A 14,353-nucleotide genomic window follows, 5' to 3' on the forward strand; every position below is an offset into this window, starting at 1 on the left:
CAGTGCTACAAGAAACTCTGTGGTCTCGGGAGTCAGGGGACAACTTAGTAAAGTCAGGTCAGGGAAACACTGACCACAGCCCTTGTCCACAGCCCTGCTCTGCCTGTGGGTTCCGGAGAGTAAAACTAGACCCTGACAACACTGGCGTGATCTGGCCTCACGTGCACGCTCTTTTGTGGCACCGACCAAGCCAGCTCCACGAGACCATCCTGATGTCGGCAAGAGGAGGGAGAAAGCACGTGGAAGGACGGGGAGAAACACATTGCCGCCGGTAGAAAATCAAAGTTTATGTATCCTGGTGATGGCTGGCTGTCGCCATCTCTATGCACCGAGGAGACCCTGTTATTTAAGGACTCCCTGAACTGTCATTCCTCAAACTTAGCTCCCCTTCCTGCTTATCTAGAAAGTAGCTACACAATGCCAGGCAGGGACTTAGCGAATCTTTCTGAGGTTGCCAGAGTGTGCTTTCTGCACCTAGTCTGCTCTCCGTGGGTAACAGAGCATGTACACACCCCGGATAATTCAGGTGATGAAGATGCATGAACCTCAGAGGTTTCTCCCCTGGGTTTAGTGGTTCATGTTATCTGAGTCCGCTCGATTGGATGAAGTGGGCTACTTGTGTGTGTGTGTGTGTGTGTGTGTGTGTGTGTGTGTGTGTGGTGGGGGTGGTGATTGGAGGTTGGAGGAGAGAGTTGGAAACCAAAAGGTTTAGATTTTGGGCTTCTTTGCAGAGGCACACCAATTCCATGGAGGAAGCCAGATGCACAGAATGTTTCTATGGAACTTAGATGCCAAATGTTGTAATGAAATTTTGAAGCATGTGCCACATGATGAGGGCAGGCACGGGGTTGGGGGGTGGGGTGGAGTTTCATCCTGTCTGGGTGGGAGAGAATGAATTAGCTGATTTAGTGTGAAGATTTGATGGAGGTTACATAGGACCAGGAGGTCTCCGTGTGGTCTCGGGACAACACGTTCCCCACAAAAGCGATTTGGGGGCATGTTTCGGTGGAGGGATATGCACTGTGTCTGGATCCAAAACAGATTAGAACCTGTTAGACCAGGGAAAACCTGATAACACAAGGCACTCACTGGTCTCTACCTGCTGTTGCCCTGGAGTCCTGGACTCAGCTCCCATCCAGCCTGGTCACAAACTCCAGGGATCACCATTTATAGTCTGCATTTTATTAGAGTGCAGAGACATGGGTCTGTGTGGAAGGGAAGGGAAGAAGGGTGGAGTAGTGCAAATGATCCACGCAGGTCTGTGAACTTGCACAGTACACTCTCTAACTCTCTGAGCCTCAGTTTCCTCAGCCACATGCCAGTGGGGCTGGCTGGGCCAGATGCTTCCCATCAGCCTAGGATGACCTTGGATAAGCCACAGAGGTAGAGGTTAAGCAAAAGACTAGAGTGTCATTGAATGGGTTAAGGGGATGAAGGCAAATGGCCTGATAGATCTTTCTGTTGCTCTGGTAGTTGTATCGCCGTGGCCAGCATGGAAGGCGCTGGTGGGCAGTTCTTAAGATGTTCATTGTCTGGGACCAAGCTGCCCATTTCTTGCAGTTCAAAACAGTCGTATAAATATTTACACGTACCTGGGTTTGGGCACTCTTTCATCAGGAACTGGTGTCCAAGTGGAATCTGGAGACTTCTGTTCTTTGAACCTCCCAGTGAACACATTGGCGATGTCAAGCATGTCATAGGCACAAACTGCAGACCCAGGGATGCTGTAACAGAACATTTCATACAGTGTTCCTCTCACAACAGTTAATGCGTGCAGCTTGGAAAACATACTACAGAGCAACTTCCCTGTTGGCGGTTGGAATTTAAAGTTCTCGCCCTGATCACTGTGAATGTAAAGGATCCCAGTATATAAAACGAATGTTTCTCTGAATCACATTTGCATCCGTGGCCTTAAAGAAAGGACTGGTTGCAGCAAACTCAGAGAGAAAAAAGACCCCTACATGTTTGTATGGCCTTCTAAACTGGTAGTTTAGAAGGTTCATGAATTCCCGGAATTTTCAAGTCACTAACCCAAAGAGAAAATCTTTGGAAAACATTCTTCATCTCTAATATTGGTGCATTGTCCACATATTGCTTCTCTGAATTTGGTTTCTCCAGCCAAGGACAGTGAGAACGTTTTGTGTGGGGAAAACATGCTTATTTTATGTTAGTCACTGTTGGTTTCAATTTTTACTTCCTATTTATTTGCATGAGAGTAAGCAATTTAAGTCTCTAAAGCATGAACATTTTGCAAATAAAGTGCTCTATTAAGTGCTAAATAATAATGGCGGTAATCTCTACCTATAATTGCCTCCTTCCTTGCTACTCCTGAAAAGAATTGGGATTTTTTTTTTTAATCAATGGAGAGAAGGCATGAATTATTCATTCATCTGGGTAAAACTCTTTGAACCCCCACCCCCTTTTTTTTAAAGCCTACGTATTGCGAGAGAGAGCGAGAGGGAGAGCATGAACGCATAAGTAGGGCATGGGCAGAGAGAGAGAGAGAGAGAGAGAGAGAGGGAGGGAGAGAGAGAATCCCAAGCAGGCTCCGCACTCTCAGCACAGAGCCCAATGTGGGGCTCCATCCCATGAACCACGAGATCGTGACCTGAGCTGAAAACAAGAGTTGGGTGCTTGACAGACTCAGCCATCCAGGCGCCCTGAACCCATGTTTGTTTTGAAGTATGGCCGTTCCTTGATTTTGATCAAATAAATTTCAGCCACCAGCTGGCCAAGAGTTTTAGTCAGGGCTTGAGGTAGTGGGGCACTGCATAGGCAGGAACATCCTGGGCAAGACACGGGTGCTTTGTAGTGTGGGAACATCATCCAGGGCAGAGAGAACGATTTAGTCTTGATTTTGCAAATGTTGAAGGTTTTGGAAATCACTTCTTACACGATTAGGAGAATTTTATGCCATCTTTAATTTCATAACACAATTACTGAAGTATTACTAATAAAGCAAGAATTAGGGAGAGGATTAGAAAGCTTATGTAAGACAAAGTAGCAGGATGGATTTTAAAGTATGTGGAATATGTATACATCGTGCACAGAATTGAATAGATAAGACCGTGATCCCCATTGTTTTTGATGTCACAGCCCTAGCCTTATGTATTTAATTTGGTAAGACTCTCTTCACATCTCCCTTTCCTAAAAAGTTCACATATTTACTTTAAATATTATGACATATAGGGGTGCCCGGGTGGCTCACTCGGTTAAGCGTCTGACTCATGGTTTCGGCTCAGGTCATGATCTCGCGTTTTGTGATATCAAGCCCCGCATGGGATGGGGCTCTGCACTGACATTGTGGAGCCTGGTTGGGATTCTCTCTTTCCCTCTCTCTCTGGCCCTCCCCCACGCACTCTGTCACTCTCTAAATAAATAAATAAATAAATAAATAAATAAATAAATAAATAAAATATTATGACAAACAGGATAAATATTGAAGTATTTTATGAGGCACCTCATAATAACTAAAGATACCCTAGGGTTTGATAATCTGCCCATGGTTAGAATTGCTTGTGAAATCCTTTCTTTTCCGTTCCTGCCTTTTCTCCCTCCCTCCTTCTGTTCATCTTTCCTTCATTCCTTTCTTCCTACCTTCTGTTCCTTCAGCATATATATTGACAGAATCCCTAATCTCCAACAGTAAATGCCCAATAAATAACATAGGCTCTCAGCTGATATACATTGGATGGACTGGCAGACCTGGCTGGGAGCAGGGCAGGTATAGGCTTGGCACATCCAGGAACTACCTCTTAGCTTCAGCCCGTGAGGCCGTGGAGCTGGAGGAGAAGACGGGCTTGACCACTGGGGGCCTGGGGGCGGGGGGGACCTGTGTGCTCTGCTGGGGAACGTGGGCTTTTTCCCATTGGTAAGGAGGAGCACCTCAAAGATTTAGAAGAGGCCTTCATGACCAAGTTTGCATGTATGGAAGATGGGGTGGAAATGGATGAAACCAGAACCACTAAAACCAGAACCACTACAACTCTGATTTGCAGATGAAAACGGGTATGTGTATTTTTGTCAGTTTCTGATTTTTCTGAACAAATACTGTTTCTGAGGCTGCATAGGCATGTATTAATTGGGTGTTTCCTAGGGGCCTTTTTAAAAAAATTTTTTTTTATTAGTTTTCTTTATTTTTGAGAGGCAGAGAGATACAGAGCACATGACAGGGAGGGGCAGAGAGAGAGGGAGACCCAGAATCCAAAGCAGGCTCCAGGCTCCGAGCTGTCAGCACAGAGCCCAATGTGGGGCTTGAACCCCTGAACCGTGAGACCATGACCTGAGCTGAAGTTCGTTGCTCAACCTACTGAGCCACCCAGGCGCCCCTCCTAGGGGCCTTTTAAGAAAATCCTTTACATGGAGTCTCTCTAATACATGAGAATCTACTACTGTATTGTAATTACCCAGTGCACCCTTGACACCCACTTCGGCCCCCTGGCCAAACAAACTAGAAACATGCTCAAATTCTGCCAGCCCCTGTATTCCTGAGTACCAAGACAGTATTCTTTTTAAACAATCCTAGTTACGGGGATTCCGAAGTATGAATAGTTACAGCCTAAATTTTTGTATCTTTTCTGTTTCTCAAGTCTAAAATCGTCGTGGATGGTTAAGACTTACTTAAATCGAACTGAATACTTTTTTTGCAGCATGGATTCATATTTGCACGTATTCAGTGGAGAGTTCTTGACTCTTGCCCTCTGTTTAACTGAGGAACATCAGAGCATCTTCCGGCATGCTCTGTTTCGGACTCTCCCTAGTTCTTTTTTTTTTTTTTTTTTTTAATTTTTTTTTTTTCAACGTTTATTTATTTTTGGGACAGAGAGAGACAGAGCATGAACGGGGAGGGGCAGAGAGAGAGGGAGACACAGAATCGGAAACAGGCTCCAGGCTCTGAGCCATCAGCCCAGAGCCCGACGCGGGGCTCGAACTCACGGACCGCGAGATCGTGACCTGGCTGAAGTCGGATGCTTAACCGACTGTGCCACCCAGGCGCCTCGACTCTCCCTAGTTCTTATACATTTCTTCCTGTATGCCACCCTCCAGTCTCATCATGCACTTATCTGTCATCTAGACTCGTATCAGGTTCTTAAAAGTCTCATCCAGAATAACAAGTGTAACAAAAAGTATAATCCAGAATGAAACCATGTATTCTCAGATTTTATGTCCATGCCCACCAGTCACAATCATTTTTACGCAGTAGTGCCAGGACTCTAAAGTTCAGGAGAGCTCAGTACCAGAGAATCTCATGCCTTTCTTCCTCCTGTTTTTTAATCTCCACACATTTCTGCTGCCCCAGGAACACTTTTTAGTGCGTCATTTGATTACTCAAAGTCTCAGCTTCAATAAACACAAATATAGGAATGAATAAGCTGATGTTCAGTATTTCTAGGCACCGTGTTTGATGACTTCCAAGTCCTCACTCAAGCCCCCCGGAGTCCCTGGTGGTTGGGGTCCAGGTTCCTCCGACAGGATAATAACCAGGGTCCCTTGTGGGGGATGAGAGATGGACTTGTCTGAACCCTAAATTTCACTCTGTAGCATTTAAGTAAATTTTCAGTGTTTTGACTTTAAAAGTTACCGATCCAGTCATAGAAATAGTAAAAGTCAAACAGAACGTTAGATGACCTCGAAGAGGGAAGCGGGAGGAGAAACATTCTTGAGTTCTAAAACTGCCTCTTTCGACTCCTGACTTGGACCAGGTAATAATTGAGTTTAGTTTCTTCAAGTGTAAAAAGAGGGCAGCAGTATTCAGTTTGCATGATTACTGGAGAGATTTTGAAATAACACATAAGAAGTGTTTGTACACCAGGCGTATAAATAGAAGATATTGTTATAATTTATTTAATTACTTCCCCTAAAATCCTAAGCTAATATTGCTTCTGACTATTAATTTGATGAAAACGGAGCACTTAAGCATCAATTTTTGCATCAGTTGTGAATCTTGTGCATTAGGAGAGAACCCCTAGGGGGAAGGGAAGCTGGGAAGGAAGGATTAGGTCAGCAGAGCGAGGGCATGGTTACCTGTTGTAAGGTGTGGAAAAGGTTGCCAGGACAACATCACGGCCATTAATACGAATCACATCTGTGACTGCCTGGAGTATGTTAAAATAAAAATGAGAGTCTCCGGGAACTGAGCAGTTCAGGCGAGCCTTGAGGAAAGACGTCCACTGTTTTTCCAGGACTCTTTGGGACCCTCCCATGTCGTTCTTACAAACCTGAGCCACTCTTGGAAAAACTACCTGCAGAGGAAAAACACACAGGAAAGATGAAATGCACTCACTTCTCAAGACGTTAGTAGAATTTGCCTTTCTTAGAAAACAGAAGCAACAACAACACGGTGCTTAATTTAATCCCATGTTTCTAAAATTAGCAGCAAAAAAAGGGGGGGGGGACTCATTGGAACAGCATGTTTTGAAAGATAAGGCTGTGGCATTTAATACAGAACCATAAATCCTTCAGGGGATCAGCTCCCAGCCAGATAAACTCATTTCCATACAGACTGCTTAGCTTTTTATTTCCTCAAACAAAAGCACACTTTGTATGCACCATCTCTGCCATCCTCACTGGCTGTCTCTGGGCCCTGAATCTCATACTCTGAATTCCTGTAACCCTGCAGGCCACCCTGGCACTGAGTCTGTGCCCTCCAACTTAGTGACCTTGACCTACTCTCTGGTAAAAATAACTGAAGTGGACATCCCGTAAGTGTTCTGTTGCTTTTTGCAGTAAAAGACGATCAGGGCTCTCATTTTGCTTAAAGATACTGGATATCTACTCTCTGTCTGTGGAACAACTGAGTTAAAAAGAAAACAAAAACAAAAACAACAATGAGTATACCTGGAAGGAAACCACATCTCAAGATACTTGAAACTCAGTGTGAAATCACCCAGATAGACATCTGTGGATTACATTTTCAGTAGAAATATTTAAGAGGTTCCCTGCAATCTGGGACTGGTCTGGAAAAGCTTACAGGGCTCTGAGGCAGAACAGCGTTTCACGTCCACCAAACTTTGGCCAAGTCTTCTCAAAGCGATGGCCTTGCGATTAGATTTATGGCTCTTATATCAAGGTCATCCAGAACAACACGGGGCCAGGGGAGTCATCCACGCCTCTTACCTTTCCCATGGTGTTGTACTCCACTGCTATTTCCCTGAAGAAGAAGTAGATGTAGTCTCCATAATCCACTGCTTGGACAAAGTACGGTTCTGTGGACACATGGCACTTTAATTGGGGACATGTCACACAGAGTTAAAAGAACTTCAATCAGCTGCGACCCAAGACATGATATTAATTAAAAGTGTAGGGCCATTAGACATTGGGTTAACACGAACCATTTCTCATGACCACACCAGCAAGTGCTGGTGATTTCAGAAGTCATTCGAGCCTACAAAATTCTATCTTTCAGAAGTGCTTGCAATTAACAATGAAGAATAAATGAATTTTCATATGTCTGTAATTTTATTTTCCACAACGAATGCTCCTATTACAGAAAGGGTTTTTTGTACGCATCTCCTCGTGAATCCTGACTCATGCCGGGTTGGGAATAGCATTTTCCCTGCTCCCCACCACCTCCGATCCCTGTTCCCTTCCATGAATGGAATGTTCAGTTCTTTTCATGTTAGACTCTGAAACGAGCGCTTGAGGCAGGAAAGATGAATGTGGTGTGTTCTATTGTAGTGGCATTGGTCTTTGTGTTAATACTCCAGAAACTCATGGGAAATGAGAAGGGGGAAGTAAATAAATCATTTGGGGCAAAAGATGCCATTTCCACCTTCCTGTCTGTCAGAAGCTATTACCAAAATGAAACTCCAGTCTGGTCTGTCCAGACTCTAAATCTCCCTCAAGATATGAGCCCCCACCCCTCTCTTAATTGTTGGTTCACCTTTCAGCCATTTGGAATCATGCTTGACGGTCCGTAGGGTTGGGCTGTCTCCCAGACTCCGGTAAATGACCGCATCAATGGCAAGGAAGTCAGTCACTGTGGCTGAGTATAGTTTTCCATCTTAGGAGAGAAAGAAAAGAGGTGAACGGGGTTGGGGCACTACACTGGGCGTGGGGGAATAATAGAGACATCCCCCAGATTGCTTTCCTACATCAGGCAAATGAGATAGGACAACTGGGGAACATCCAAGAGTCTCTGGGAAAATACTTGGCCCACATTCCTAACCATTGTAAATTAGGATCTTGAGAGATGAAACATTTTTCATTTTTAAATTGCATGGCAATTTCTAAGCAGCAGCAGCAGCAGCAGCTCAGGGAACAGGGTAAATGAAAAATGTTGTTTGCTTCACCTGATTAGATGGACCTTGACCGAAATCTCAAGGCCAAGGCCCCCTGGACACTGCTACTGCCACCACACCATGGCAAACTGGATTAGGTGGGAGCCCAGGGAAAGACAGAAGCTGATGGTATCATCAGAAATTTTAAGTTTGTGCAGAAGTGATAGAGTCCTTCGCCTGGGCAGGTGAGGGGAGTCAGGGGGTTCATAAGCAAAAAAAAAAAAAATGCTGACTGAATGGCTCCTTAGATCATGAGAGTCACTTCATTCATGAGAGCCACTGAGCCCTGCCAGTCTAGCTGAAATAAGAGATATTTGCTTCAGTATTTCAGAGTCATGAACTGAAAATGTTCTCACACTCAAGAGACCAAAGCAAGGAGAAAAGGGGAAGGGTCCTGATACCAAGTTGAATCTGGCCTTTGAGAATTCGTGCTTTTTTGGGGTATGTGCTTTAGGGTATATCTAAGGCGAAAGAGGATGAAGAAAGTTGAAGATTAATCCTTACCACTTTGGGCTCTTTTCCTGGATTAGTAAACATCCTGCACACAAGTAATCAAATGGGTCCTTCTAGAATAGTAAAATCTATGCAGTATGTGAAACAAACAGTAATTATGTTCAAAAATAGAAGTTAGTTCCTTGGTTCATTTTTTGAAAATTTTTAAACATATATTTATTTTTGAGAGGGAGAGAGAGAGAGAGAGAGAGAGAGAGAGAGAGACTGTGAGTGGGGGAGGGTCAGAGAGAGAGGGAGACACCGAATCTGAAGCAGGCTCCAGGCTTTGCACTGTCAGCACAGAGCCCTGCACGGGGCTCGAACCCACGAACTGCGAGAGCATGACCTGAGCCCAAGTCAGATACTTAACTGACTGAGCCACCCAGGCACCCCATTTCCTTGGTTCGCTTTTAGTGGTTACCTATGTTGAGTTGTATGTCAGAGTGGCTTATATACACTGTAGTTCCATTAAGTGTAATTTTTCTTTTTTTTTAGAAAAGTTTATCCGGACATATCTAAGCAGAGGTCTTGATGTCTGCTTTTGATCTAAACTGAAATTTGCTCAGGTTCAACTTGGAGCTGTCGTGACATCTTCATTATTGACAACCATTTATCAGTGAAGATTGACTGGTTAGATTTGAACCACAGATGGCAAACCTCTCTGTTGATAAACAGATCTACAAAAATCACAGCTTGTCTTAAACAATCATGGCTCCGGGTCATGCACATATGCTGGGTGCTGGTGGGCAGTGGGAGGGCAGTGTGTGTGGATTTTCCTCCCATCCACTTTCCATTACACCTTTTCTCTCTCTCTCTCTCTCTTTTTTTTTTTTTTTTTATTTTAGAGCATGTGTGAGTGGGGGGAGAGGGGCAGAGGGAGAGGGGGGAGACAGAGAATGAATCTTAAGCAGGCTCCACGCTCAGTGTGGGTTCCAGTGGGGGCTCGATCCCATGACCCCGATCATGATGAGCTGAAATCAAGAGTCGGACACTCACCCCACTGAGCCACCCATGTGCCTCTTTGGTTACACGTTTTGTTCTACATTCATCACTGGGTATCTCACCAGGACTTTTATTTCTAAAACAGAGCAGTGTTCTGCCCCTCGTGTTAACATGACAATCATTCAGCTGCCAACAAGGATCTTCTATTAATAAGGGCTGAGCTTTTATGGGATTTCAAACAGTCCATTGAAAACCTGTCCAAGTGTACCTATAGGGGGAGGAAGAGGGGCTCTCACAGTGTCATCTCCTGGGGCACACTCTGCGTAACTGCTGGAAGGTTGGTGGCCTTAGCCGATACTCTGACCCCGTCTCCTTTCTACCTCAGGCCACAAGTCCTCTCTTCGGTGACAGTTAAATTTCCCACTGTAGCCCACATCCTTCATGGTGCCGGCAGGCTCAAGGGTCAGAAAGGTGCTGCAGCTGAAGTTACTTGAGAATCCACTGAAGCACTCTGCGCACGGGTCTTGCTCCTGGCCTGTCGACTGACAGGTTAACAAGGCTTTGTGTTTTGTACTGCGCCCCCTCCTGCTAACACTGTGCCCGAACTTTGGGAGGCGAACCCGAGGAACCCTTCCTTCCTGACACAGGCTGTTTCTCCAGTCCATGACTGTAGATTCAGGCCCCCAAATGCAGGACACTGAGGAAGAGGTTTGAAGAGCTAATCTTGTTTCATCATCAGAGCCCTGAAGTTCCTCAGGGCACGGATGTGCCAGTTTTTAGCTGTGGTGATGGAAATTATAGCTAACCGCTTTATTATGTGCTATAACAATCACTATTATACCAACACCTCTCGGAGCTACACCCACCTCCACACAGCTGGCAATGAATTCCTAAATAAATTCCTAATTAAAACACACACACACACACACATACACACACACACACACACACACTCATACACGAGAATCCCAATCTGGAGATGATGGCTTATTTGCTGCTGCTTTAGATCCTCTGCAGGGGAAGGAAGGGGAGAGGACGAGGAGTGTGTATCACCCTAAGCTAATCAGCATCTTCCGCTGCCCTATTATCTTTCCATCACCGATGAGCACGTACCCTAATCCGGTCAATGACATTTGCGATGTTTGCTGGAAACTTGTGGGCATGTAGCCTCACTGCTTGGAGATCTTCCTGAGGCCCTACCTTGTCTCCTTCCTTTCCCTTTCTGTATGTGGACAGGAACACATAGCCATATGTGTTGTAGCCATAACTGGGGACGGCAGCCCCCGACTGTGAGGGCGGCTGGTCTCTCTCAGAGAAAGAATTGAGATTTCGAGAGCACAGAAGTGAAAAGGCCCTGTGTCCTGGATGATGTCACCAGGCTGTTGAATCATCCCACCCCCAAGTCAATCCTACCTTGAAAGATCAATCCACACTGCTGGTCAGGTGGGATCTTTTATTATTTGAACCCGAACATGCCCTAGCGGCCAATGTTGCACACTCTGTGCAAAGCTGAAGCAAAGTTATCCTTCTCTGAAGGCACAAAAGCACGGGTAAGAGTGGCAGACACTCCTTTCATGAAGCAAAAGTATAATTTCCACATGAATTTCAAATGGAAGAAGGCGTTCTTAATTACAGTATTCACCAGAGAATCGAAACACAACTGTGACTCTGCGAATCCTCCAGAGCAGATTCGCGGTGACAGGCCCGTGAGAGCAAATGCAATGAGAAGGAACCAGGTGGTTTACCTGCAAACAGGGCAACGTTGGCATGTTTGGCATCGTAAGGGCATCTGGCCATTCCACTGAATTCATCCCCGAAAGGTTCCAGAGTATCCATCTAAATGAAATAATAGGACTTAATTAGGAACAACAACAACCAATAGTAGTCATGGCATAAAGCACATTATGTGTGCTTTAATTCATATGCCTAAGTGCAGATAATCCTGAAATGCCTTCTGAGATAAGTCTGTTGGTTTCAGATGAGGAAACTGAGGTTTGAGAGATTACCTCACTTGACCAAGGTTCTGTAGCTTGGAGAGTCTGAGAGTCATGTTTGCTTGACTCTTAACCATTGTAGTAAATAGATTTCTGTGTCCTTTTGGAATGGCCTAGAAACAAGTGTCTTTTCCTTGGAAAAGGAATGTTTAAGGCAGTCACTGGGAAAACTTCCTCCCTTCCTCCCTCACTGCGTCTGAATGATCTGTTGAGTCATGAACTCTATAGAGAATCTGTTTTTGGTTTTGTTTTGCCTGAGGAGTCCTGCCCCTTTGGTTAAATCCCAGCAGAAGACGCTGGAATCCCCCTCTGGTTAGCTTGCAGGACAGTGTGGCATCAGCAAAGGAGCAAAAACACCAACGCAAACAGAGCTCAGGTGGCCTTTTGCACCAACTTCAGAAACATGTCCCAGCCTCCAATCACGTAGATCAGAAGGAGAGGCCTAGAAGGTGCGGGGGTCGCACAAGTGAAGCGCAGTGAGGAGTGGGGCGGCCACTTGACATGCATCCGTGTGCCCACCCTCGGCCTTGTTCCTGCTTGCTAGGGGTTGTTGTAACTGGTCTGTCAGTGAGGTTTGTTTGGCCATCTTATTATGTTAGGAAGGAAGGAGGGAAGGGATGGAGGGGGGAAAGAAAGGACGGAAGGAAAGGAAATCAAAGGGAAGAAGAAAGATAAGCAGGCAAGAGCTCTATTTTAAAATGAGACTGCAGATGAAACCTGACTTCTTTTTTTTTTTTTTTTTTTTTGACCAAGTGGAAAAGTCAATTCAAGACCTTTTTATGCAAGTGGCGGCAACCAGCTACAAGCTAAGTAACTGCCACTCTGCCATTTTCCCCAAACAAGCATATGGTCTCCAGCATCAAGGCCTCTTTACCCATAAAATACACGTACACCCTGCTTGTCTTACTCCTGCAAGTTACCTGTGTAGCTTCATAGGCATTTGTGAGTGTGGTAAAGCCTTGCTGGTGGTTCAATTACTCATCAATTTCTACTTCCCTTTCCCCCACATCGCACTGAACTACATTGCCCCCCACCCTTGCAGTCAGGTGTGATCACGGGATGAGCTCTGGCCGACAGGACGTGAGTGGAAGGCTGTGTGCCACCTCTGGGTCTTGCCTCTCAAAACCTTCTGGGGTCCTCCACTCTTGCCTGCTTTCCGCATTCCGCCCCACTAGATACAGAGGATCTGGTACAGCCTTCCAGGATCCTAGCAGCTGACAAAGGTAGGGGCAGGAGGAAGCTTAGCCTTCTGAATAGCCTAGTGGAACAGACCCTCTGTCACTGACCTGCACTCAGCTGTGATGCGAGCAGGAAATTCGCTTCTCTTGCCTGGCCACTGACACTCGTCAGAGGGCGGCGGCTCCACCCTGACCAGTACTTGGGTGGTTCCCGCCTTCTGCCTTGAGTTTTTTCCCTCACATCGCAGGCTCTCATGGCATTTAAATCTCCATGCCACAGGGTCCGTGAAGTGATCTCCCCCACCTCGTTGATATTTTTATAACCTTCCGTGGTTCTATCTTCTCTTTATAGTTTGAGGGGATCTTGTTTACATCTGGCGGTTTGCAGTGTTTGACAACAGATACGAAACTGGGAGAATCTAAGACGGCAGTCATGCCGAGGGGGGATCCACTGAAAGGCCGTTAGCACTAAATCAGAGTAACTTAAATCGCGGTGTTTGGAGGTGTTGCCCAGGTGGGCAGGGAGGTGCTTCCTGAACAGCTGTTAGTGTTGTCCCGTCGTTTATGCTTTTTGCCCTGAACCCCCCAGAAACTGTTTCAGAGATATGTCAGGCCTTGTCTCCTGTAACCACTTTGAGATAGCACCTGTCTCTTCTCTCTGTATATCTCCTGCACCCTATTTGTTTAGCTGAGACATCTGTAACTGTACTCCTCTCCCTTTAGTACATTTTTATGAAAGTCTTTTTTTTTTTAATTTTTTATATTTATTATTTTTGAGAGAGAGAGAAAGAGAGCACGAGCAGGGGAGGGATAGAGAGAGAAGACAAAGAATTTGAAGCAGGCTCCAGGCTCCGAGCTGCCAGCACAGAGCCCGACGTGAGGCTCGAACTCACAGACCATGAGATCATGACCTAAGCTGAAGTCGGACACTCAACCAACTGAGCCACCCAGGCACCCCTGAAAGTCTTTTTTTTTTTTTTTTAATATATTTTATCCCAAGAAGAGCATCCTGCTGAACTGTGACAGACTTTGTGGTCTGTGGGTCTGGCAAGTACTCAAAGGTAATGCTTAGTACACAGTGATGCAGCGGAAATGCCTTTATCCCAGGCAGTGCACGCTGTAATCCTGGCAATGGGGAGACAATATACAAGGGAGGATTTAGGTTTTTAAATGAACCTACTTCCGAAAAAAAAGAAAAAAAAAAGTAGCCTTAGCTATAGCCAAAGGCAAGGAGCAGGGAAGTATTAATGTTTCGGTTTGTGAGTCTGGAAGGGTCCAGAGACAAAACAATGCCACGGTGAAATCCTCTTTCCATGAAGTTAGAACTAATCCTTGTGGTAGTCTCCAAATCTCAGACTTAACAGCAGCCCCTGGGAAATTAAATCACCATAGGGTACAGATAATTACTTCTGCAGAAGTTCAAGAGGTTTGGAGAACAGGAGGGCAAAAGGTATGGAGTGAACTTTTA

General features: G+C 45.4%; 1 protein-coding gene and 1 long non-coding RNA gene across 6 annotated transcripts in view; one reads left to right on the forward strand and one right to left on the reverse strand.

The window, feature by feature from the left end:
• LOC123602136 overlaps positions 1 to 9,460 on the forward strand; it is a 42,746-nt gene extending 33,286 nt beyond the window's left edge. Inside the window, exons 1-2 of one of the 2 annotated variants that reach the window (XR_006714382.1) lie at positions 8,372 to 8,464; positions 9,267 to 9,460. This is a non-coding gene — a long non-coding RNA (uncharacterized LOC123602136). Of the gene's footprint in view, positions 1 to 8,371; positions 8,465 to 9,266 lie in introns of those variants that run through there. The other variant, XR_006714381.1, reaches the window with a different exon arrangement.
• The window catches only part of SEMA6A (semaphorin 6A), a 136,068-nt gene that overhangs the window by 37,504 nt on the left and 84,211 nt on the right, over positions 1 to 14,353 (reverse strand). For all 4 annotated transcript variants that reach the window (XM_045486403.1, XM_045486413.1, XM_045486421.1 and 1 more), the window contains 5 exons: positions 11,459 to 11,549; positions 7,883 to 8,002; positions 7,117 to 7,205; positions 6,025 to 6,242; positions 1,593 to 1,724 (listed from right to left, as the gene is read on the reverse strand). In XM_045486403.1, coding sequence (XP_045342359.1) covers positions 1,593 to 1,724; positions 6,025 to 6,242; positions 7,117 to 7,205; positions 7,883 to 8,002; positions 11,459 to 11,549 — 650 coding nt within the window. The remainder of the gene's footprint in view (positions 1 to 1,592; positions 1,725 to 6,024; positions 6,243 to 7,116; positions 7,206 to 7,882; positions 8,003 to 11,458; positions 11,550 to 14,353) is intronic.

This window comes from Leopardus geoffroyi, chromosome A1 (genome assembly GCF_018350155.1).
Source record: "Leopardus geoffroyi isolate Oge1 chromosome A1, O.geoffroyi_Oge1_pat1.0, whole genome shotgun sequence".
Lineage (NCBI taxonomy): Eukaryota > Metazoa > Chordata > Mammalia > Carnivora > Felidae > Leopardus > Leopardus geoffroyi.